Source organism: Herpailurus yagouaroundi, unplaced genomic scaffold, assembly GCF_014898765.1.
Source record: "Herpailurus yagouaroundi ecotype Mexico unplaced genomic scaffold, PumYag 142, whole genome shotgun sequence".
In the NCBI taxonomy this organism is placed as follows: domain Eukaryota; kingdom Metazoa; phylum Chordata; class Mammalia; order Carnivora; family Felidae; genus Herpailurus; species Herpailurus yagouaroundi.
Window position 1 is genome coordinate 42,012,997 of NW_024412397.1, and position 25,168 is coordinate 42,038,164.

Here is a 25,168-nt window from a genome sequence, read left to right on the forward strand (position 1 = left end):
CATATGATCTCATTCATCTGTGGAATTTAATAAACAAAACAAAAGCACAAAGGAAAAAAAAAAAAAGAGAGAGATAGTCCAAGAAACAGACTGGTAACTGTAGAGAACAAACTGCTAGCTACCAGAGCGAGGGAGGAGCAGGGAGATGGGTGAAATAGGGATTGGCGATTAAAGAGTACATTTATCATGATGAGCACTGAGTAATTTATAGAATTGCTGAACCACCATATTGTACACCTGAAACTAATATAACACTATATGTTAACAACTGGGATTAAAATAAAAAAAAAAAAAAAACCACTTAAAAAACAAAATAAAATAAGAAAAAGCCACAAAACAATCTTCAAGACTGTTCTGGGAAATAATGATAAAAGCCATTACACTCATGAAAAATGTGCAGCACTAGTGAAGAAACCAAAATTATCTATGTTATTATATTAGATAAACATAAAATGCTGTAGTATACCATGGGATTAACCACCTCTTATGGCAGTAAGGTCATGTCCACATCCCAAAACAATAACAAATGGCAAAATTCACACTGCAATGCCACACAGTTTCCAAACTAAAGCCAAAGCAAGTGTAAACCATATTTTAATTTTGCTTTTTTTCTTATTTTACTCCTTACAGCTGATTGCCTTTGCCACAACTCCAGATGGATATACTCCAGAACTTCCACTGCCCCTGGTAATCAGAATTGAGGATGAAAATGATAACTACCCAATTTTTACAGAAACAACTTACATATTTACAGTTCCTGAAAACTGCAGAGTTGGTGAGTACCTACCTTAACAATATACGGTAACTTAATGTTTTAATTCATAAGTTGAGTTTCATGGTGGCCATTGGGAGGCAGCATATCTTGCTGGCAAGAACAAGGCACTTGTCACTCAGACCTCTGTGGGTGGAATTTTACTCTGCCTTTCACTAGCTGTGACCCTGGGCAAACTTCCTAATTTTGACAAACCTTAGTTTTCTTATCTGTAAAATGGGTTATTGATATGCAAGATTGTTATGGAGATTAAATGATACATTATACACCTGGAATGCCAAGCATCGTACCTGAAAAATAGAGAAGTTATTCAGTATCTTATTTTGCCTTCCTGTGTGAGATAAAATAAATACTTTTAAGAGAATGTACTCTAAAAAGGAGTCTTTAAGTAATTGAAGTCTTAGCCTTGAAGAGATCTACTGATATTCCATAGTGATTAAATGATTGACAATATTCTGAGCATAATCATAAAGGTCATTGAAAATCATGCGTTTTCTCAATCATATTAAAATGAACCATTTCAGCTGGAAGTCAGAATGCAATCTTTGAATCTTCTAGAAAGATCTAACCGAACCAAGAATTTTGGACACATTTTTGACCATTTGATCCATTTAAGTGGAGACTTACAAATAGAAAGAAGTTAAAGAATAATTGGAATTCTTTAGTCTAGAAATACAAAGGCAATTGGAGGGGCATTGTCAACATTTATAAATTATACATTAAATACAGTAAATGCGGATACGGTCACCAAATTCCAAAATGTTCGAATGCTGGGATATTTACAAGAAATGATACTTCATATAGAAGTCTGCAAATGTATGAATTATTACTCTGACATATAATTAAGTGGTCGAAAAGTTTTTTGAGTAGATGGAGAGGAGTGAAAAAAAGGGAAAGTTGAAAATGTAAAAGGTTTGTATACTGAAGAGGATTTTTCAACATGTAGGCTCTACCGTGGGCCAGGTATGTGCAACTGACAAAGATGAACCTGACACGATGCACACGCGTCTCAAGTACTCCATCATCGAGCAGTTGCCAGCGTCAGCCACGCTGTTTTCTATGCATCCGACGACAGGCGTGATCACCACGTCATCATCTCAGCTAGACAGAGAGGTAACATAAATACTGGTAATATAAATACTGATAAAAACCCGATTATCACATGGCCATTTAATCGTAGGTCTCTGTCTAGCACCTGTAGATGTGTTTTTGAAAAAGCATGTTGTGAATCTAATTTTATAAAAGTCAGTATTTTAAGTGTGTTGATGGAGATCATTAACCTCACAGTCTGCTAATTTTGAACTGCTAATTTGTTCTCTCTTGAAATGTATGTTTTACAAGGTCAATTGTCCTAATATAAACATAATTATAGTATAGTAGTACAAACAAGGCCAAATATGAGAAGTAAAACTTTTGAAAATGTTTGGAAATTTGTTATTTACAGATAACAATGCTTCTTTTTTTTTGCCTGTGTCATCTCTTCTTCAACCATCTCATCTACATTCTTCCCCTTATATAAATTATAAGAAAAGTTAATTTCTATCTCTTTGATCTCTAATTTACCATTTTCCATTGATTGTTTGAAATCCTTACTTGGGTGTTTCACAGGTACCTAAGATGCAATATACATATAAAATTGAACTCTTCTTTCCATCTAAATATGCTCTTCTTCCAATGTTTTTGAGTTCAGGTGACATTAGTACATTTTTTTCCTGTTAATTTTTCTGTTGTCAGCTTGGATTCATGTCTTCAAAATTGTATGTGATGTCTTCTCTTGCTCCCTTGATCAAATCACTTTCCAAATCATGTTGATGTTACTTCCAAAATTATCTTCTAGTTATATTCTGTCCATTTCTGCTTCAGCTATCCTAGTTTAATGAGTCATTCACTTGGTTATTCACTATTACTTCCTTCACCAAGCATTTATTCATCTGAATTCTTTTTTTCTTTTTTTTTTTTTTTTAGTTTATTTTTGTTTGTTTTGAGAGAGAAATAAAGAGCAGGTGGGGAAGGGGCAGAGAGAGAGAGGGAGACAGAATCCCAAGCAGGCTTCTAGCTATTAGCACAGAGCCCAACACGAGGCTTGAACTCACTAACTGTGAGATTATGACCTGAGTTGAAATCAAGAATTGGACACTTGATGTTCTGAGCCACATAGGCTCCCCTATTCATCTGAATTCTTATAGTAGTTTATCTGGCCTACATACTACATTTATAATCCTTAATCTTAAAATATAGTAAATACCTGTTTGTCAGGTATATCTTTGATTCCTGAAAACTTTGTACCAGATTCATTTCTTCTTCCTCTTTTCTTTTCTCATGGATTAGAACAGTGGCCCTTAAATTTTCTGGTCTCAGGACCAATAAATGCTATTGAGGATTCCCAAGATCTTTTGTTTAGTGGGTTATATTTATTGATACTTACTCCGTTAGTATTTAAAGCTGTCAGAAGTTTAAAATATTTATTTATGTACCCATTTAAAAAATCATAAATATATTACATGTTAACATAAATAACATTTTTATAAAAGATAATTTTCCAAAACAGTAAATAATCTGCTGGGAAGACTGACATTATAATGCATTTTTCCAAGTCTCTTTAATACCTGGCTTAGCATAAGACTGGTGGATTCTCATATCTCTTTCTGCATTTGGTTTATTATAATATGTAGCTTTAGCTAAAGTATATAAAGAAAATCCAACATGATATGAAGTTAGAAAGGAGAGGAGTATTTTAATAGTTATTTCAGATCATTATGGCTACTCTTTTTTAATACTACACCAAAACTTGACAGGTTTGGTTTCATAAATATTTCATCAGTTTTTGGGTTTTTTTTTTTTTTGCAGTGTGCAGTGTGCCTTATCAATGAATTTTGTACTTTGTTACATTAAAGTCCATTTGTCTATCTTATACTGTGAGTGGATAGTTTACCCATGTATGATTTTGTAACATCATGTGTTGACCATTTGGAAAATAGTGGTTCACTGAGTTATGCAGATCCTCCTTCCATATATTGATACATTTCATATACCATATGGGAAAAAGTCACCTTCTCACCTCCACTGATACCACATTGGTCGATACAGGCTTTCTGGAATTCTCATTCTTGCTTGAAAACCCCAATTTATCATTGGTAACATAGTTGTTTTCCTTGAAGTGACAGATTCACTTTATGTATGACAAATTGTCTTTTAACACTAGTCTAAATAACTGTCAGTGTCTTTCATGTAAAAAATGGTATTTTATTTAAAAAACCCACACAATAGCTAATTCAGTTCATAAACAATCACACAGGTACTTCCCTTGAGAAGAACATCATACTATGTAATGTAGAAGAAATGCTTTATGCATATGTCCCCTTTAGACTATGAGTTGACTATGGGTTGAAATTTAAGAAATTTTAGTAAAATTCTTCTTTTTTTTACTGCATCTACAAAGACATTCCTTAGTGAAATTGTATTTTATTAAAATTTTATTTTATTATTTGTAAATTCATTTATTTTTACTGTGAGTGCGTGACAGTGAAGAAAACAGTATAATCTGCAGAATAAATGAATGAGTGAATTACTGCTACAGCTCTATAAATTATACAGATTCTTCATGGAATTTGTGTGCTCAGGAAAAGCAAATTATAAACCAAATCCTCTTTGACCATCAAATCTTAAATAGATCCTTCTATAAGTCAGTTGAAAACACAGGACTAATGAAGGAGTCTGGGAGTGTTTTCACCCATGAATGTTTTAGAGACACTTATTAATGCCAGGATTCCAGCTTTCATCTGTTGCCTTCAACCACTTAAGCGCTTTACACATCACAATTTGTCTTCCATCTCAAGATATCACAAGTTAATATTTAGGTCCCAAACTTCATTTCTTCCTTTGCTTTATCAGCCAGTTGATTGTTTTCAATAAACCTCAGTTCACTACAAACAAAATATGCATTCTCTCCTGCAAGTACACTAGCATGAGTTTTTAAATGAGGCCAGTATTTTTAACTCTATCTATATGATTGATTATGAGAGAAGAGTAAATCAGGAAAATTACATGTGTAAAAAGCATAGAGATAGAGAACTTTTAGTTTTATTTTAGGCAATACACACAGACGAGAAAGTTTAAGAAGCGACAGAATTAAGAGGAGAGTAAACATTCTTGGTGGAAGGTTAGGCTGGTTTTTTACGTATTATTTTGTCTTATGAAAAGAGTTGAGGGGCGCCTGGGTGGCTCAGTCCGTTAAGCATCCGACTCCGGCTCAGGTCATGATCTCGCAGTTTGTGAGTTCAAGCCCCACGTTGGGCTCTGTGCTGACAGCTCAAAGCCTGGAGCTGGCTTCAGAAATCTGTGTGTGTGTCTCTCTCTCTCTGCCCCTCCCCTGCTCATGCTCTGTCTCTCAAAAAATAAATAAATGTTAAAAAAAATAAAAAAAAAAAAAGAGTTGAATTATGTAAGAAGGGTATTAGTATTATCATTTTATAGAAGAGAAAACTTAGCTAAAAAGACTTTTCCAGGGGCGCCTGAGTGGCTCGGTCGGTTGAATGTCCGACTTCGGCTCAGGTTATGACCTCATGGCTCGTTCGTGAGTTCGAGCTTTGCGTTGGGCTCTGTGCTGACAGTTCAGAGCCTGGAACGTGTTTCGGATTCTGTGTCTCCCTGTCTCTCTCTGCCCCTTCCCTGCTCGTGCTCTGTCTCTCAAAAATAAATAAACATGAAAAAAATGTTTTAAATGACTTTTCCAACTGCCAGAGAGATTACATTTGTTACTTTAGAGTTAGGAATAGAACCCAAGACTTCTAAAGTTCATCCAGAAGGCATTATTATTAGAGTTGCTTTTAATCCTTTCATGCTTCAGTACTTAAGATAAATGAAACCATTATGAGAAGAAACACATTTTTCTTAAACTCTAAGTGAACGTTCTTCCATCTCTGATGAATAGAAAGCCCTAAGAACCAGATTCCATTTTCCATAGAGAGAAAAAATTACAGTTCTGGATCTTTTTACAAATGTAAATATTTAAAATCTACCTTTTTTATGTGAGGATATCTCACCTAATTATTACAAGACTGGTATGAGAGTCACTGCTATGTATTTTTCCGCTTAAAAATGTACTTTGGAAAAGAGATAAAGATTTTGATTAACTACTAGGCAATTTTAAAATGTGCTATGGCTATATCTTCTCTTTCTGGTGAGTAAAACTAAAACCAATTCTTCTATATTCTATGAGTAGCACTTTAAATTTGAGAAACTAGTGGCACCTGGTGGCTCAGTTGGTTAAGTGTCTAACTCTTGATTTTGGCTCAGGTCATGATCTCACAGTTCATGAGTTTGAGCCCCACATTGGGCTCTGCACTTACAGCATGGAACCTGCTTGGGATTCTCTCTCTCTGCCCCTCTCCTGCTCACTCTTGCTGTCTCCCTCTCAAAATAAATGAATAACAACTTTAAAACAATAAAAATAAATTTAAGAAACTACTCTATTTTAATAAATTAATAGAAAAATACGGGTGTCAGGAAATTATTCTTTTGCTAATACATGAAAACTATGAAATTTAAGTGTTCTTAAATTTTTAATGCAAGAAAATTTACAGAGTGTAAATTAGGATTTCATTTATAATGTTGCTTTTGCATAATAATTAAATTCTTTCCTTTCAGCTAATTGATAAATACCAGCTGAAAATAAAAGTCCAGGATATGGATGGTCAATATTTTGGTCTGCAGACAACTTCAACTTGCATCATTAATGTTGAAGATGTAAATGACAACTTGCCAACATTCACCCGTACTTCTGTAAGTACATGATAGTAATAAAAGAAAAATGTATGACCCAGTGTTAATTGGTAAACATGCATACCTCTCTACATGCTGCATGATTTCAAATGCAGTGTCCCCAGTCACGTGACAGTAACCCGGACTCAGGGTTTAAAATCATGTGACCATAGTCCTTGGAAATTAGAAGAACTGAGTTTACTTCCCACTGTGCTCTATTGGTTACAGTAACTAATTAAGCCTTTTTTGTTGTTGTTTTTTATTATTTTAGTATGTGACATCAGTGGAAGAAAATAGAGTTGATGTGGAAATCTTACGTGTTACCGTTGAAGATAAGGATTTAATAAATACTGCTAATTGGAGAGCCAATTATACCATTTTAAAGGGCAATGAAAATGGGAATTTTAAAATTGTAACAGATCCCAGAACCAATGAAGGAGTTCTGTATGTGGTTAAGGTAAGAATAAATTAGTAAATTAGTTATTTGTAGCTTATAATATCATAGATTAGCATACTAGGGTTTAACGAGAAGAAGAGAATTCTGGTAAATATACGAATAATGTAGATATATAGGTAAATGTAAATGTTCTCCATATCTATAATGGGATGGATATATTCAATTTGGGAAACCTTTTATAAAGGCATGATTTTTAAAATAATATATATATATATGTGTATATATATATATATATATGTGTGTGTGTATATGTGTGTGTATATATATATGTGTGTGTATATACATGTACATATGGTCAATAGTATCCACTTTATAACCAACATCTCTTAACAGTTCAAATACTGGCACAGCTTTGATGCCCACGGGGGCCAAGTCTGGGGCCAAACTTTCCTGGCCCATTCTTTCTGTAGCTGGGTCAGGGAGACTCCACTTATTTACTGAACTTCCCAAATGGTGAGTTATTCCTGGTAAGACCCACAGGGAGAGCATTTGTAGATCTGTTCATCTATATCTAGCATACATTACAACCTTAGCTTCTTGGTTAAGAATGGGAATCGTCAACCATTCAAAGATGCAGATACTTGTAAAACCTCTTTCTAATACTATTCTGCAACATCTCAGAAGACCTCACTGCTATTTCCAGAGCCAGTTAGCCCATAAAGCCACCTGAGCTCCATTTGTTTTGGACACAGTCCTAGTCTTCATTGTGCTGTATCTTTATCTAGAATGTGATTCTATCCTGGGTCCGTGTAGTTTCCCTTTTTGTACATTTTCACAAAGAGGATGAATCAAAAGTGACGAATTCTTTCTTCTTACCATGATGAAAATTAGCTGCAGTTTTGTGGGTTAATTTCTGTATTTCAAAGAGTAAAGAAATGTCCTTTGAATCTTATCTCTTTCCTCATCCAACCCCTACCCTAATCCTTGGTATTCTAAGAAAGAATCTTACCTCTGTGAAGTCTTAACACCTGACAAAATCTCTGTCTTGTAGGGAATGGCTTTACCCATTCCCATTATAACTAATATCAGGCAAGATAAAATAAAAACGTTCCAGTAAATTTGGTACTACCAGTGTTTTTTAGAAAGTACCTGGGATGGAAGAGCTAACAAAAGACAGTGTAATGTCCATGAGCTTTCCAGTTTCTTCTCTGTCCTCTCTGAAAAACATTTCAGAAAATTTGACCCATAGTTTCTACCCCAAACCAGGTACAAATAATTTTATTCATGTCAGAATGGTAGGATAAGTTGTCCCAAAAATGAATGGAGCAGAAAATAACTATTGGTTAGGTTATGGAGTTCCTAACATCTCAAGTGTTAACCTCACATACTTTTTGCAATCATTATCAGGACCTCTGATATTACTTGCAGTTGAGGAACAGTTTTTGTTTGTTTTGTTTTGCTGGTTTTGTCCACCCAAATACTGAATCAGTTGAAGGATTCTCCTCTTCCAACCACCACCTCGTTTCTGAGTCTATGTTTAATATTGTCAGGACTATTCCCGGCACGAGTTATGTATGCCACTTAGCATGGCCAAACGTTAAACGTCTTGATCTGATTTTCAACACACTTGCTTTTGTAGCCACTGAATTATGAAGAAAGACAACAGGTGAACCTACAAATTGGTGTAGTTAATGAAGCTCCGTATTCTAAAGAGGCTAGTTCACGATCAGTCATGAGCACAGCAACAGTTACCGTTAATGTAAAAAATCAGGATGAGGGCCCCGAGTGTAGCCCTGCAGTGCAAACCGTTCAAATTAGAGAAAATGCGCCACCGGGAACAAAGAGCGACGGATATAAAGCATATGACCCCGAGACGAAAAGTAGCAGTGGCATAAGGTATCTTCTTTTAGTTAACTCCAAATTTACCATGTTTTTAAAATTCATAACTTGTTTTGATGCCAGAATTTATAATTTGGCCTATGACCCATTTTGTCATTTTAATTTATCATTATTAACAGGTATAAGAAATTAACTGATCCAAAAGGGTGGGTGACAGTAGATGAAAACTCAGGATCAATCACAACTTTCAGAAGCCTGGATAGAGAGACAGAGACCATCAGAGGTGGTGCATATAATATTACAATCCTTGCATCAGGCAAAGGTAAGAACTTTGCTTTTAATCCTGCTACATCAATTCTCACCTACTTACATCCTCAGTGTTTAAGCCAACAGTATAGATTTTTAAATCAGCTGCATATATTTTCAAAATGTATTTCTCCTCCAAAAGACATAGAGCAAGTGAGAAGTTTGCTGTAATTTATTAATTCATGTTTGCTTTCTAATAACACCCCCCGTTTTGTGTAATTATAAAATAATTTAGTTATAGAAATACTCGAAACCGTGGCTTATTAAAAGTAAACAATAATTGAACATTGAGAAAGTTACTTTGGTAACTTCAATTTATCTAGTCATCTCTTTTTAAAATATTCACTGTGGAAGGAAAATTCATTGCAGGGAGAACATACTTACTGCCCCATAGTGCATTCCTGGAAAACGGTTCTGTCTTTTTACAAGAAACTATCAATATACTTGGGGGTTAGAATTCTGATTAAGGACATTATATAAAAGTAATCATAGATACGATTAATAGTATATTATAAAATTAGGAAGACAAATTCTGTGAATCCATAAAACCATATGAAATTTAAAATGTCCTGTGAGTCCTACCAAACTGAGGGAAGTATGAGCACAGTGGTTATATATGAGACCCATTTAGTACATGTTATACGTTTGACCTTTGTGCATCCATAAACAAAATATGCCAGCTCCAGTAAACATAAGTTATTACACTTTGGCTTACAAAGTTGGAACTTAGAAGTGACTTTGAAAGATGTTTTAGGTATTTCAGTCCTCTCTAAATTAATGAGAGATGGTTCATATCCATTGGCTGAATTGGAAAGGTTGTAATTATTATTAATTTAACTTTGATTAATTGAAGATTACCCTTTAAGGCCTCAGCTTCCTTTGTACGTTGTAAAGACCTGCTATTTGGTCAAAGGCAAGTGAAAAAGAAGAATGATATGAAAATCAAATCTGTTCTTTTTACATTCTTTTTTTAATGTTTATTTTTGAGAGAGAGAGAGAGACAGAGCCCAACCAGGGGAGGGGTAGAGAGAGGGGGAGACACAGAATCCGAAGCAGGCTCCAGGTTCTGAGCTGTCAGCACAGAGGCTGATGTGGGGCTCAAACCCACGAACCGTGAAATCATGACCTAAGCTGAAGTCGGATGCTTAACTGACTGAGCCAGTTAGGCACCCCTATTCTTTTTATATTTTAAATAGCACTTGGCAAATGGTTTGTTGATAGATAAGATAAAACTACTATCTGGGATTAGACATTTGGGATATAATTTTATTCTACATTCTCCTTTGTTGCAGAAGAGATTAAATAATTGAGAGATCAAATATGTGTATGGAGTTTAGATGAGTTAATCATCACTGCAGAATAGAATAAATGTGTAGTGGGGCCTTTCCCATTCATTTCTGTTGAAGAGGGTAGGGGATAAATAATTTTATGTCTATTTATTCCTTGAACGGAGATTCTACAAAAGGATGTTTTTTGTGTGTTTTTGTTTGTACCTTTTTCTAAAATCTATACTAGCTAATTTCATTTGCCCCCCACCCCCCACCCCAGCTGCTTCCTAATGAGTCTCTTTCGTGAGTGAGCACTGACCTCTGGGTCCATTTCTCACTTCCCACCCTCCTGCTTCTCTACAGCACTTACTTCCTCTTTCTGAAACTCTCTTGCAACGCTTCTGTGTATAAATTGTTCCACACACTCCTCTATTATCCACATGTTTTCTGGTACCACCATCCGCTCTCCTGAACATAGCTATTTCTTCAGTTGGCGTTCAATTTCTCTTCTTCTCAGTATCTTCTCAAATTCAGCTCTCCTGGCAGTGTCACTCAAGTATCTCCTCCGTATAGCTCAGTTTTAGGTTTCTGTGTTTGTTGTATTATTCGCGCTTTGGGGAGGAGCGTGCTTTCAAAAAATGTTTGAAACATTTACCAGGAGGGCGCCATGCACAAAAGTCACAAAACCATGGCTTTGCATGACTTCATATTTGGAATTAGTACTTATATAGAATCGCTTTGACATTAGGTGACCATTGCATGCATACGCTCCAATGAATAAGGGGATTATTTATTTAATCAACAGATGAATAACAGCTGTGAGACACTGAATTAGATGTCTAAGATCTTTGGTTTACATATTGTACACCAATATGAATGACAGTGTGCAAAAAAAACGGAGTGTATTGAACAACTCCAAATGTTTAATGGAAGGAAATTCAGGCATTCAGCACAGTAGTAGAAGAGCAAACACGGAAGAGTTTCAACTTTCAAAGACAATGCAATTAGATGCGGTCAGTAAGCCGTGTGCTTTCAACTCAGTGCGTGGACTCAAATGGAAAAGAAGTGTTCAAGACCACCAGCAGTCCCAATTTCCGGAGAGAGCCAGAAAATAGCACATAGCGTGAGAACAAGAGATTGTGAGAAGTGAAATTATTCTGCCCTGAGAAAAGTATGCCAGGTAGATGAAATACGCATCTCCCTGCTTCCTTTGTCTCCCTCTTCTTCTCCCTCTGTGTTTAGTTGTCCAAAATGAGAGATAGTTGCATTGTTTCTTGGCAGCTTGTTTCTTCTCTCTTGTCATCTCATTTCTTCTCTCCTGGTTCCCCGTTTCTTCTTGCTGGTGCATGTCCTTTACTAGTCCGTCCAATGGTGTGGTATAGGTGTTAAATCCTGCCTGACTTGCTCTGAAAAATATCATTCTCATGCTTGACTTGATAATTTGACTTGGTTTAACGTTTTGAATTAACTCCTTCTTTTCCTCAACACTGTGCAGGTCATACTCCATTATCTTGTGGCATCTCTTGTTGCTGATGTTTATCCTACTGTCAATCTCACTATTGTCCCTTTGTGGATAGTATGTCTAGATAACTTTTATAGTTCCTTAGGTTGCATTCTATAGTTTCAATACAACACTTACGGTGTGAATGTATTTTTATTTATCTAGCACGGAAGATCATGTTTTTCTTTAATTATGGGATATTCTCAGCAATTATGTATTTAAATACTGCTTCCCCGACGTTCTAGTTGTTCTCTTCTTCTAGAGTCCCTATGAGAGGAATGTTGCTGTTTTATTTCTACTGGAATTTAAGCTATAATTTCATTGTTGTTTAAGTAGTTGCCCTTTTTATGTCTTTGAAGATACTAAACATACATGTTTCAAAGATGTCTTGTGTAGGGTGAATCAATCTTCTGATGGATGATTTTGGTTTTCCTTTTAGCATTAATCTTGCTCCTTCTGGAATTTTAACTTGCAAGCTTCTATCACGTGGGAGGTGTTCGGTTGTCTCTTTGTTGTTGGTTTCTCCCTCTTTCCTGCTTCACCCCATAGGAGTCTTAGAGTTGCCCCCACCTTGTCCTTTGCTGTGCCCCACGTTTCAGAACCAGTTCTGGCCCCTGAAGACACTGCAAGTATCATAGGTCCTGTTGCCTGGGTTGAGGTTGTGACTGTAGGGCTGTGCCCCATCTTCCAGCTCTCCTAGGTTGGCAGTTTTATCTAAGACACGGCCCCAGGCAGCAGGCAGCACAGGTTTGTTCCCCTCTTCTCCCCGCTTGATATCCAAGCCCTTCTTATTAAATGGAAGAAAGAATAAGTGGTTTAGAGACAGAAGTCCTGGATTTGTGTTCAGCTTCGGGCTTCACAACTATGTTACTGGTTTGTGGCCTGGACACATGCTCACTTCCTCTTTGAATCCCCTAGGTTGTTTGCCAGCACAGTGCCCTGTACAAAGTGGTTATTCAGTAAGTTTTTATTAAATATATATAGACAGATGAGGGGCACCTGGGTGGCTCAGTCGGTTATGCGTCCAACTCTTGGTTTCTTGTCAGGTCATGATCTCATAGTTCGTGGGTTCACGCCCCAAGTTAGACTCGTGCTGACACCGAGGGACCTGCTTGGGATTCTCTCTCCTTCTCTCTCTGCCCCTTCCCCCCTGCTCGTTCTCTTGTTCTGTCTCAAAACAAATAAATAAACATAAAACATAAAATAAATCTATAGATAGATGCATTCCTTAGGCTACAGCCACTCTGATTAGTTTGGTTTGCAAGTGATTTTCTGCTTCTGGAGTCTTTCGTCCTTCAAATGGTCCTATGTACTATGTTGTTCTAATCTTCCATATCCACAGTCTTACCTTTCAGTTCCCCTGCTCCAAAACCTTACTCACTTCCTAGATGTATATTAAACTGCAGGCTCCTTAGAATGGCTTTCAAGGACCCTTGGCTCTTCTCTGAGGTTTTGAACTCCAACCAATTTGCCTTCCCCTTCATTATGTCTAGAACATGGATGTGCATGTTATACTTTCCCACCTTCCTGAATGTCCTCGTGCTTTTAAGTATACCAGAAATGCCCTTGTTCATCCTCTTTTCTCCTTTTTAAAAATCAGTCAAAACTAACCTCTATGGCGCCTGGGTGGCGCAGTCGGTTAAGCGTCCGACTTCAGCCAGGTCACGATCTCGCGGTCCGTGAGTTCGAGCCCCGCGTCGGGCTCTGGGCTGATGGCTCAGAGCCTGGAGCCTGTTTCCGATTCTGTGTCTCCCTCTCTCTCTGCCCCTCCCCCGTTCGTGCTCTGTCTCTCTCTGTCCCAAAAATAAAATAAACGTTGAAAAAAAAAATTAAAAAAAAAAAAACTAACCTCTATAACAGTTTCCATCTCAGTTGCATGGATAGTGAATAGATGACAAATCTAAATAGTTATTATCTCTCCAACCCATCCGAAAGTGACAATTTTTTTTTAACATTCCTTAAGGGCACAGCTTTGCGCTTGTCATTGATATGTCACAAGTGCCAAATTCACATTTAAAACTTTTTTTTTCCAATGTAGAATTTCCTAGTTAAAACTCAGAACATTAAAATGTTCTATTTTTATATCCAATTTTCTAGATGGGAGAACGTGTACTGGGACACTGGGAATTATACTTGAAGATGTGAACGATAATGGCCCAGTTATCCCAAAACAGACGGTGGTCATCTGCAAAACCGTCATGTCATCTGCGGACATCTCTGCAGTGGATCTTGACGATCCTATAAATGGCCCACCCTTTGACTTCAGTTTGGAGAGTGTTCCTGATGCAGGCATAGAAAGAATGTGGAGACTGACAAAAATTAATGGTACGTATTACTAAACATGACTTTGTCCTTTTCAGCATCCGGATGTCTAAAATATTTTTTTTCTTGATGTAACATGAGAATAATCACCGTGTGGGAACCACCAATAAAAGAAGGAAAGTTCCTCCATTCCGGTGTGGTGGGAGGTAGGACTCAAACTCAGGAACCATGAGACCATGACCTGAACCAAAATCAAGAGCCGGTTGCTTAACTGACTGAGCCACCCAGGTGCCCCTCTTGCACTGTTTCTAATCTCTCCTGTGTCAAGATTCTGTTAGGGGCTGTGTGAGTCCCCATTCCCCTCCCCTGTACATATCCCACCTTAGCCTGGGTCTAATGCCATCACTTCCTGACTTGCTGACCTCTCCTCCACATAGATTCTTCACTCACTAATGGTTTCCTAGGTCGTAAGGGATCACCATATGTTGCAGGTCTGTTCCCTAGGAAGTAAACTCTGAGACAAGAGTTTCTCAGGCAGAGTATTAATAAGGAATTTGCTTGGCATCAGTAGATGTGAAAGGAAGGAAAGCAGAATTGGGCAGAGAAAAGCCAAGCTGCAGCCAAGTCAAAGAACAGCTGTAGTTAACCCCACAGGGAGTCTGAGTTAATGGCCCTTCAGGGGGCCCCAAGTTGAGCCTCTCTACTCTTTCATGGCTCAGTCTGTGGAGTGGGTGCCTTGAGGGGCGTGACTTTTGGCAAAATGGCACAGACACTGAAGAAGCTTATGGCCTCCCCAAACAGCTGGGACAATGTGAGGACAGTATGTCCCTGAGTGTAGGGAATCTGGGTATGCGTCACAGTGTCCACTCTGCTGTCCCTTGTCTCTGCACTGCATTGACCTCTGACCTTTTCTCGTCTTTTATTTTCTAGTTGGGATTCTCCCCCAACTTAGTTCCTAGTCTGTACTTCTGACTTTCCCCACGAGAGGATCTATGGTGATAAGAATGGCAAAATGGAGGGGCCTCTCCATGCCAGCTGCCTCACTCACTCCATCGGCTCTTCACTCTGCGGTGCTCTCGGCATCTCCTGACTGTTCTGCCCACGGGCCCTGATGGCCTGGTCGCCCCCCACTTCAGCGTTCACGGTTCAAGATCTGCCATAAACAGAGGGTTTGCCCTTATGGTGTCCTTGAATGGTTTTCAACCCCATGCTTCCAATGAATATTCCTCTATTTCTTTTATGACAAATTAAGAAACAAAAGTTGTGAGCCAAGGGAAGGGAAATAGGAAGAGGGAAGTAAAACAAGGACACATAGAAGCTACGGCGACAAGTTAAGACCCTGTGTCCCGAATCCTGCTCTGTGGACCAGGAGCATTTTCAGTCTTTCTAAAAACAGTGTTCTGGTGTGTGTGTATGTGTGTAAGGTTATCAACTGTTCTTTCTTGGGAACAACTAACCTTATTTTTAGATTTTGTTCTTTCTACTGATTTAGTGTCAATAATATCATTTCTTTTTAGATAATGTGGAGCGAGATGGTAATTTTTTTTTTTTAATATTCCTACTTCATACAGTAAAACAGTGGCAGGATTATGTTGGTCAAAGCTTTGTTACTTTAAAGTTTTACTCATCTGTGAAGTAACCCAAAGTCTGGGAAACACCAAATCAAGAAGAACATATCCTAAAGAGGCTTTGAAGTCAGATAGGCTGTGTTAAATGCTGGCTCCACTGTTTATTAGTGACATAAATATGACCATGCTATTTATTCTCTTTGGGCCTTAATTTACTCATATGTAAAGTGGGATTATTTGAGGGAGTCAACAGGATAATGAATGCATCAGACCATGGCACATTATGCACCATCAATTTTGGTTTTGTTAATCTTAGTATTATTTCCTACACATAAACTTACCAAGTAAACCATGCTTTCTTTTATTTGGTTTTCTTTTTTAAAACGTTTATTTATTTTTGAGAGAGAGAGAGCTAGTGGGAGAGGGGCAGACAGAGAGGGAGACAGAGAATCGAACGCGGGCTCCACGCTGACAGCAGAGAGTCCGTTGCGAGGCTTAAACTCACAAGCTATGAGATCGTGACCTGAGCTGAAGTTGGACGCTCAACCGACTGAGCCACCCAGGCGCACACCATCCTTTCCTTTATAATAGACTTATTCACTGATTTCTTTACCCAAACATCCAAATTACAGCTTCAAACACCTTAAAAATCAATGGAATTGTCACACTGTGGGGGGGATTGTTCTTGGACATGCGCATGTGGTGTTTACGTTCAGGATAATATTATATCTTTGGATATGTGCTTAAGACTCAACTGGATTTTGACGTGGATATTTTCCACCCTTGACCTAAAAGCAAATACATGGTCCTATAGGACCATGAGATGCTGTAGCAGCAGACCGCTCATGCCTGCTGGTATGTTCAAGGTCAGCCACGTTCTAAGTTGTCAGAATCAGTCTCTGACAGTAAGTCACAACTGTGTGATACTGTTTGGCACAATATATGCAAACAAAGTAAGGAGAAATGTCCAGAATTTCAGACTGTTACTCTATGATGAATCGTGTATAAATGAAAATTGCACTGTATGTTTCTCTTAAAAATTTTTAAAGTGGTGATAAAGGCCAATGTCTTAACAAGCCTATTACTTGTGATTGGAAAAGGTTTGTTTATGGATGGAAAAATATATTATTCCCAAAAGCCAAAAGACATTTCTATAAGACACAGCAGGGATAAAGTTTTCTTTGCGGTATGTTTACCATCGAGGTAGATGAGAACTCTTCAGTCCTTTCCCATATTCACATGCCAGCTGTGCCCTCCTATCAGGAAGATCCATTTGTGGAGAAATTTGGTGAACATCCTAACATGGGAGGCATTTGTGACATTCTATATCACTCGGTTTTATTTTCTTTCAGATACAGCGGCTCATCTTTTCTATAAGAACGACCTTCCATTTGGACCATATCAAGTACCTATCAGAGTTAGAGACAGACATGGCCTGTCAGTCGTCACTCCATTAAAAGTGATACTATGTGACTGTGTTACTGAAAATGATTGCGCACTTCGCACAGACCCAAGGACTGGCAACGGAGAAGTGAGGCTTGGAAAATGGGCCATCCTTGCAATACTGCTGGGCATAGCATTGCTCTTTTGTAAGTCCCTGCATGAACTCAAATAAGAACCTCTGAAATAACTTTCAAGACTCATTCTTCGAATCAACACTGCTCTCTGTAGCTGGCCATTTGAAGATAGTTCTATTTCAATTTAGCACAACATATTTAATTTATATATTGAAACTACTGTTCTCTCAGCACAGACCTAAAATTCAGCGCAAAAATACAGCCCTTATAGCACGTCTTCGCGGCATCTCTGGTTAGGGCGGACTTGCCAATTGGCCTACGATTTCACCATAGGCCATCATGTGTATGTTTTCTGGAAAGCTGTCTTCATATTAGTCATCCTAAATTCGTAACTTCACATTGTTTTATGATAAACGGAAGCAATTTCTCTCATCCCCAGGTATCCTATTTACCTTAGTCTGTGGGGCTACCGGGACAGCTAAACAGCCCAAAGCGTTTCCCGATGATTTAGCCCAGCAGAACCTCATCGTGTCAAACACTGAAGCTCCTGGAGATGACAAAATGGTAAGTAGTTTGTCTTTCTAAAATAAACACAAAGGACAAACTGGCCTAACCAACTGGAATTCTCTTTCTGGGACAAGTTCTTTTGCAATCGGGTACCTTACAATATATAAAATCCCATTGTTCCTGTGGAAGTAGATAAAATTAGGTTGGTTCTCATGATGATATGTGATATTTCACTGTGGGCATAGGGTGTTACTTCACACTAAAAATCCTTCAGCCTGTCATTATTATTCCTACTTGAAGTGTTTCATGATTTCAACTTTAGGTCTTTTTTATATATTGAAACTGCTGTTTGTGCTGTAAAAATATTTCATTTAATTATTCACAGATCATCAGCATAATTATTTTAAGTTTGTTTTTTTTTTTCCTAGCAGCAGCAATAAAATGACTACAAGCTTTGATCTGTGTGGGAAGAACTTTAATGGAGTCTTTCCGGTGCTAATGTGGGTTAGAAAGAAGCCTGAGGTCAAATTTATGATCCAGCAGTGCTAGCCAGTGACTACAGAGGTCCAGCTTTGGTTTCTGGCCTAGTATGTGGATGAGGAACATGTAAATTTTCTACAAAAAGCATAATGATGATAAGAACAGGACAGATTTAGAAAACTTTAAAAAGTGTAAAACGTGTAAAAAATAATAAAATAAAACAAAACTTAGCGTTTCCTACAAAAACAAACCATGGAAAATTAGTGGCCAGAGAAGCATCTCTGCTGGTTTATTTTTATTTATTGAGATTGCAAGGATTTTATTTTTAATTAATTAATTAATTATTTGTAGGGGCGCCTGGGTGGTTCAGTCGGTTAAGCGGCCGACTTCGGCTCAGGTCGTGATCTCGCGGTCCATGAGTTCGAGCCCCGCGTCGGGCTTTGTGCTGACAGCTCAGAGCCTGGAGGCTGTTTCAGATTCTGTGTCTCCCTCTCTCTGACCCTCCCCTGTTCATGCTCTGTCTCTCCCTGTCTCAAAAATAAATAAAACGTTAAAAAAAATTTTTTTTAATTAATTATTTTTAAGGAGAGAGAGTACACATAAGCAGGAAGGGTGGGAGAGGCAGAGGGAAAGAATCTTGAGCAGGCTGCACACCCAGCATGGAGCCTGACTTGATCTCATAACCCTGAGATTATGACCTGAGCCAAAATCAAGAGTCAGAAGCTCAACCGACCGACCCACAAAAGGCACCCCAAGATTGTAAGGATTTATTATTCCAGCCAAGATGTTTATGGCAACTTTATTTCTATATTTTTGTTCTAGTTGAGGGTAACTAGATTAGACATTGAATAAAAATACCAATCGGGGAGCCTGGGTGGCTCAGTGGGTTAAGCATCCAATTTTGGCTCAGGTCATCATCTCATGGTTCATGGCTTCAAGCCCCACATCAGGCTCTCTGCTATCAGTGTGAAGCCTGCTTCAGATCCTCTGTCCCCCTCGCTCTGGGCCTCTGCCCTGTTCTCTTTCTCTCTAAAAAATACATTTAAAAAAATTTTTTAAATTAAAAAAAAAATACTGATCATGTGTTGTAGACTCTGCGTCTGGAGTTCTCAGGCAGAGAGTGGACGCAGGATTAAAATGCAAGAGAGGCTAATGTTCGGGAGGAAACAAGAGCCCCGAGTAAGGGTCCTTGCTCCATTTTTATTAGGATCAGAAGGCATACAAGTGTGATGGACGTGTGCAAAGAGACGATGAAACCGTGAACGTTAACTCATGTGTGTGAAGGAAAGGGGGTTTTGGTGTTAGGGGTCTGGCTCCAGGCAGGTGGTTATTTCTGGCATGCCCGAGGCCCTGAGTCTGTTTATCTTAGCCTGCCTAGGGACTAAAACAGTGAGATCCTGCTACCTCAGGGTCAACAAGGCATCTTTCTTTTGCTAATTAGCTTATTCCCCACAATCATTATTTCTGTGTCTGCTCTAGGCAGGTGAAGGGAATGAATTTAAACCCAGCAGGGTAAATACATCTGAGACATTGGTAACGGAATCCTGATTTTGAGGCTTGAGGTGTTGGAATGATTTAATAAGTGACGTTGTACAATACTCTAAGAAGTTTTCAAAGGAGGAATATACATTAAGCTTTCTGATTTGTCTCAAGGATAGACCACTTGACAGTTGGCGATTTCCAGGACACTGCATGAAGTCCTGGGGTTACGATAGTCAGGTGGTCAGGATAGCCAAGACAGATTTAGTTCCTGCCCTCAGAGAGCTTACCTTATAACACAAGAATTTATAACATTATTTACGTTTTGTTGTGGTGGTGGTTGTTCTCTGTACTTCCCCAATGCCAACGGTTTCCGTTTCAGTGTTCCACGAATGGCTTCACAACCCATACCGTGGGCAGTTCGGCTCAGGGAATTTGTGGCACCTTGGGATCAGGAGTGAAAAATGGAGGCCAGGAGACCATTGAAATGGTGAAAGGCGGACACCAGACCCTGGAATCGTGCCGGGGGACGGGGCATCATCACACCCTGGATTCCTGCAGGGGAGGACACGTGGAGACGGACAACTGCAGATACACCTACTCCGAGTGGCATAATTTCACCCAGCCCCGCCTTGGTGAAGTGAGTTTCCCTCGGTGTCCTAAGAATTGATTTTGATATCTTTTCAGCGTTCTGAATTGTTACAATTTAGTGGCCTCACCTTTATTTTCAATTAATTATTAATCTACTTAATTGGAAAGTTGTTTTTCCTCAATTTTGATTTAATAATGCTCAGATATTAAGTGGATATTTACTTTTCCTCTCATTTTGTTTGGTTTTTAGTTCTTACTGAAATAATGTTAGATGATACTTACTTACTTACTGGACAGGAAATGTCTTATTTATTTGGTAGAAGAACAATTGAAAAGAATCTTTATCCCAGGTTATGTGATTTTATTTTTAAAAGACAAAAGTTATCTGTGTGATGACATTCAAATTATTTTTTTTCCCATGACTTTGTGTTAATATTTCCCATGTGATAAATCGTATCTTAGAAACCAAAAGTGTGTTACGAGGCAATTATAGCCTTATGGTCAGTAAGCCTATCTGGAAAGATCTGAGCCCACCACCATTTGGGTTCAGTTTAATGGGATTTTGCATTTCACTCTAGACGTGATTATGTAAAACGAACCCTAGGATACTTGCTGCCACATATGTGATTTTTAGAAACATGCTATAGAGTGAATTTATAGAGTGATTTATGATACAGACCAATCATGTGCATTTTTTATATGTAGGAATCCATTAGAGGACACACTCTGGTTAAAAATTAAACAATGAAAGGTAAATCAAAGCAATTATTTTTATGTTAGTAAGTTTTGGTGTTTAAAATAATAATAATAAAATATATTGTGTTTCTCCCCTGGCAGAAGGTGCAACTGTGTGATCAGGATGACAACCATAAGCATGCTCAAGACTACGTCCTTACGTATAACTATGAAGGAAAAGGATCAGTGGCTGGTTCTATAGGTTGTTGCAGTGAACGACAAGAAGAAGATGGGCTTGAATTTTTGGATCATTTGGAACCCAAATTTAGGACACTAGCAGAAGCGTGCATAAGGAGATGAGTGGATTCCAATAAGTCTACAAAAGCCAGTGGCTTTATCTGTTCCCCAGCCCCCCACCCGCCCCCACTTTTTTAAATACAAGCCAGGATTTTTTAAAAATAGAAGATGCTATGTTTTGGGTTTTCCCCTTCTTTATTTTGATGAGATCTCTTTAGCCAAATGCATATTTACAGAAAAATGCTGTAAATAAGTATACAAATTACCCAATTTTTACATAGTTATAAATTAGTTGTCTTCCATCCAAGGAGATCTACAGGTAGAAAAATTAAGGAAGTCCACATTATTGTTTACATTTGGGTATAATGTCAATAACCAACTTATAGTGCAATAAAATGTAATTAATTCAAGTATATATCATAAGCTACTTGAAATATAACCTAATAGAAAATTTCAGAGAACTTGCTTTAGCATTATATTCATTTACCTAATTAATGAATTGTGTGGTGCTTAAAAACTGTTGCTGTCCTGAACATTATGAAGTGTGTATATTGCATTCTTGATAATGTTTTATTCTCACAGCATTACCTTTCTCAAGGTAAAGGGAGAGTCCCAACCAGGCATTGACTGTTAATACAATTCCATTTTGGTGGACTTTAGTTTCTAGGTTGTATTCTATACAAAATCCTGAACTGAATCTAAATTTCTCTGTTACCAACCTTGTCAGGAAAATTTAGTTTTAAAAACTGCTCTAAGAATGTATTTTTATTTCTGCAAGGCCTTGGTCTTTGGTCTCTCTCTCTCTGTCTCTCCCCCTTTCCCTCTGTGTCTGTTTCTCTCTCTCTCTACTTCTCTTTCTCTTCTCTTTATTTTTTAAATTTCTACTTGGGTTGGAGAGTCTAAATATTTTAAAAAGCCATCACTCTTCTTTTATAAAGCGAGTTATTCTGTTTTTGTTTTATGTAAGTGTATTATTCTCTGTTTTTCTCGAAATTAATGTCATGTTGATGTTATTGTTTCAAGTATCTTGGTTATTGCTTCATTATTTCCTCAACAAAGGAACTTTAATTCTGCCATTAAAACTGTAAAAATATGTCATGCTTTTATTAGATACAACATTCTGTGTTAACAAAAGGATATTTAAAATTGGAATGTGGTTATTTGGTATATAATAGCATGTTTATAGTTCATATCATTAATGCAAGGACACAGTTTATAAATGCAAAATAGTGAGGGATTTTGAAATAAGCTTTGCAGAACAGGGATCATGAAAGCTCTCTAGGAATAAGTATTTTATAACTTTTTAGATGAAATGGCTAGTTATGTCTATCTGTTTGAGAAGTCTTTTTTTTCCATATTTTAAGGTTACAGTTTTTAACAAATGTAGAGTGGGCCACACTATTTATATTTTGAAACAGTAAGACAAAATCAAACTTAACAGCCAACCAAATTCCAGGCCAGGTTTCACAGCTGATTTCAGTCAGTGAATTTTCTATGTACACTAACCACATGGACATTTGAAATGTATTTCTGTTATCTATGATTGTTAGGAATATGCCTATCTTAAATTCGCAAGGTTGGCTTATGACAATTATTCCTAAAGATTAACACTGGGTAATTATTCCATAATCAATTTATCTTTTCAATAGTCTTCTTATTGTTCAGTCAAAAATACTATTTCTTAAAGTTACTTTAAATAAAGCATGCACACAGTGTTGTATATTACTGGTTACGATAAAGAAAATCAGGTAATTTTAAAATATTATTGTATGAGTTTGTTAATCATGTGTCTGAAAGGAGCTCATAAGATTGTATTTGTCTTACTTTGAGAAGTGTCTTCTTTAGAATTGTGTTCTACATTTTTTAGAATTTTAGAGTTTGATGTGGAGAGATCATTGGTCCATGGTTATCACGTGTATATAATTTTGCTATTCTAAAGGTTGTGATGCTATGGGATATTGGTTAAGTTGCATAGTTTCTCTGTGTCTGTTTTTTTTTTTTTATTTCATCATAAAACGGGGGATAATAACTTAACTCTTTTCCTAGGGTGGCTGTAAGACATTTGAATAAAAAATGGTTTTTAAGCATGAAACTCATACAGAGTGGTCCACCTAAAAGGCACTCCTGTAATACTAAGTGATTTAAAATATATCACATGTACAACCCCACTTCATATTCACTAAAATCCATTAAGAAAATAGGATAATCGAAAGCCTGTTTTGCTTTATTTTACTTCAGAATGTTTGCCAGTTGAGAATATGTCTCTTCATAATGATTACCCGATGCCTGGGTCTTCTATATCCAATGTTTTAGCACATACATTGCACAGATTTCTGAAGCATCTGCAAAGCATTACCTAGGTTTTTTTTAAGTTTTTAAATTTATTTAGAGAGAAAGAGCATGTGCGCAAGTTGGGGAAGGACAGAAAGAAGGACAGAGAGAATCCCAAGCAGGCTCTGTGCTGTCAGTGCAGAGCCTGACTCGGGGCTTGAACTCATGAACTGTGCAGTCGTGACCTAAGCCCAAACTAAGAGTCAGGTGCTTGACCGACTGAGCCACCCAGGCACCCCAACTCAATTCCTTTTTTATCTTATTTGCATAGCACATCCTATTTGTTGCCTCCAAACTGCCAAACTTTCTGAGAATTTTTAATACAAATTTAATACAAGTTTATTCATTCATTCCTTTGCATACAGTCATTTAATGCCTTCCCAGTGTAGCCTTCTAATGCAGATTGTGCTGGTATGCGAAGGTACAAGATGAATTAGCTACTCTCCCTACCCACCCACTCTACTACAAGACAAGATAGGGTGTAGTATTGAGTGGATGTGGGTATGGAATGGTCCAATGCCTGTAAAACACATCGCATGATACCTGGCACATGGTAAGTGCTTGATATAGGTGAAAAAATTCCAGGTGATATAAAAGAACTATAGAATTCTAGGGAGTGAAGATACGCTCCTGCTACTCTCCTGCTAAACGTTTTGAGCGTGAGTGCCCTACCTCTACTGTCCTCCATTCCTCTCTTCATACATTCTTCCCACCAGTACCCCGGCTCCCATCCTTGGTGCCACTGAGCTCCAACAGTGACTCCAAGAGTGCCACGCATCTCTTCCCCCTTCTCTCCTTCCACCTCCTGTCAAAGAACACGCGACCATGGCATTCTCCTGCCTAAGGGCTTTGGAGGATAAATTTGAAATGCAAATCACATTCAAATACCAATCTTCCTGTACCCCACACATTTCTTTGCGCCTTGTTCATAATAGGGTCTCCTTTTGCAGTGTCTTTATTTACGTGTTATCCACTTCTTTGTTGCAAAAGTACTCCTTAGAAGATCTAGTTCAAAAACCACTTCTTTAGCATATGACATTTTTTTTAGTCATACAACATTTATGTGTCTAGAGCATATTGCTGTAAAATGTTCATTTTTAGGTTTATATGTATGTTCATATGTATGTTTGTGTGTATGCGCGTGTGCAAACACACATACGTGTGTATGCATGTGTGTCTGTATGTTCTGTCATATAGGAAGCTTACTGAAGACAAAGAAAGGTGTTCTCATTTGTATGCACATTGAACTCTGGCCATCAATACATTCTGATGAGTCAAATTGTATTGCCCAGGTCACAAAGGGAAAAAAAAAAAAAAAGATTACAAATTAAGTTATCAGATTCTTAGCACACCACAATAACTTTCCCTTGACATAGGTTTTCCATTAAAGATGTGATGTATATTAGATTCTGCATTGAATTCTTTTTTCAACACTGGACATCGAATACACAGAATATCAAACATATGCATTCACTACTTAGAAAGTGAGGTGGTGAGGTTCTGGAATCCCTTCTGCTTCTCCCCTTGGGGTCCTGGGAGTGGCAGATCCTATCTGTACATTGTGGTTCAGGTTAGCTAATTCCTTCCCGCCTCCAGCAACTGCATGACCTCAGAACCA

General features: G+C 37.8%; 1 protein-coding gene across 2 annotated transcripts in view; it reads left to right on the forward strand.

The window, feature by feature from the left end:
• DSC2 (desmocollin 2) overlaps positions 1-21,680 on the forward strand; it is a 36,182-nt gene extending 14,502 nt beyond the window's left edge. The window contains exons 6-16 of one of the 2 annotated variants that reach the window (XM_040479169.1): positions 631-775; positions 1,719-1,885; positions 6,419-6,553; positions 6,804-6,989; positions 8,569-8,825; positions 8,948-9,090; positions 13,941-14,168; positions 17,026-17,262; positions 17,630-17,754; positions 20,039-20,296; positions 21,085-21,680. In XM_040479169.1, the coding sequence (XP_040335103.1) occupies positions 631-775; positions 1,719-1,885; positions 6,419-6,553; positions 6,804-6,989; positions 8,569-8,825; positions 8,948-9,090; positions 13,941-14,168; positions 17,026-17,262; positions 17,630-17,754; positions 20,039-20,296; positions 21,085-21,282 (2,079 nt within the window). In that variant the 3' untranslated portion in view covers positions 21,283-21,680. Of the gene's footprint in view, positions 1-630; positions 776-1,718; positions 1,886-6,418; positions 6,554-6,803; positions 6,990-8,568; positions 8,826-8,947; positions 9,091-13,940; positions 14,169-17,025; positions 17,263-17,629; positions 17,755-20,038; positions 20,297-20,952; positions 20,993-21,084 lie in introns of those variants that run through there. The other variant, XM_040479170.1, reaches the window with a different exon arrangement.
• Positions 21,681-25,168: the final 3,488 nt, after the last annotated feature.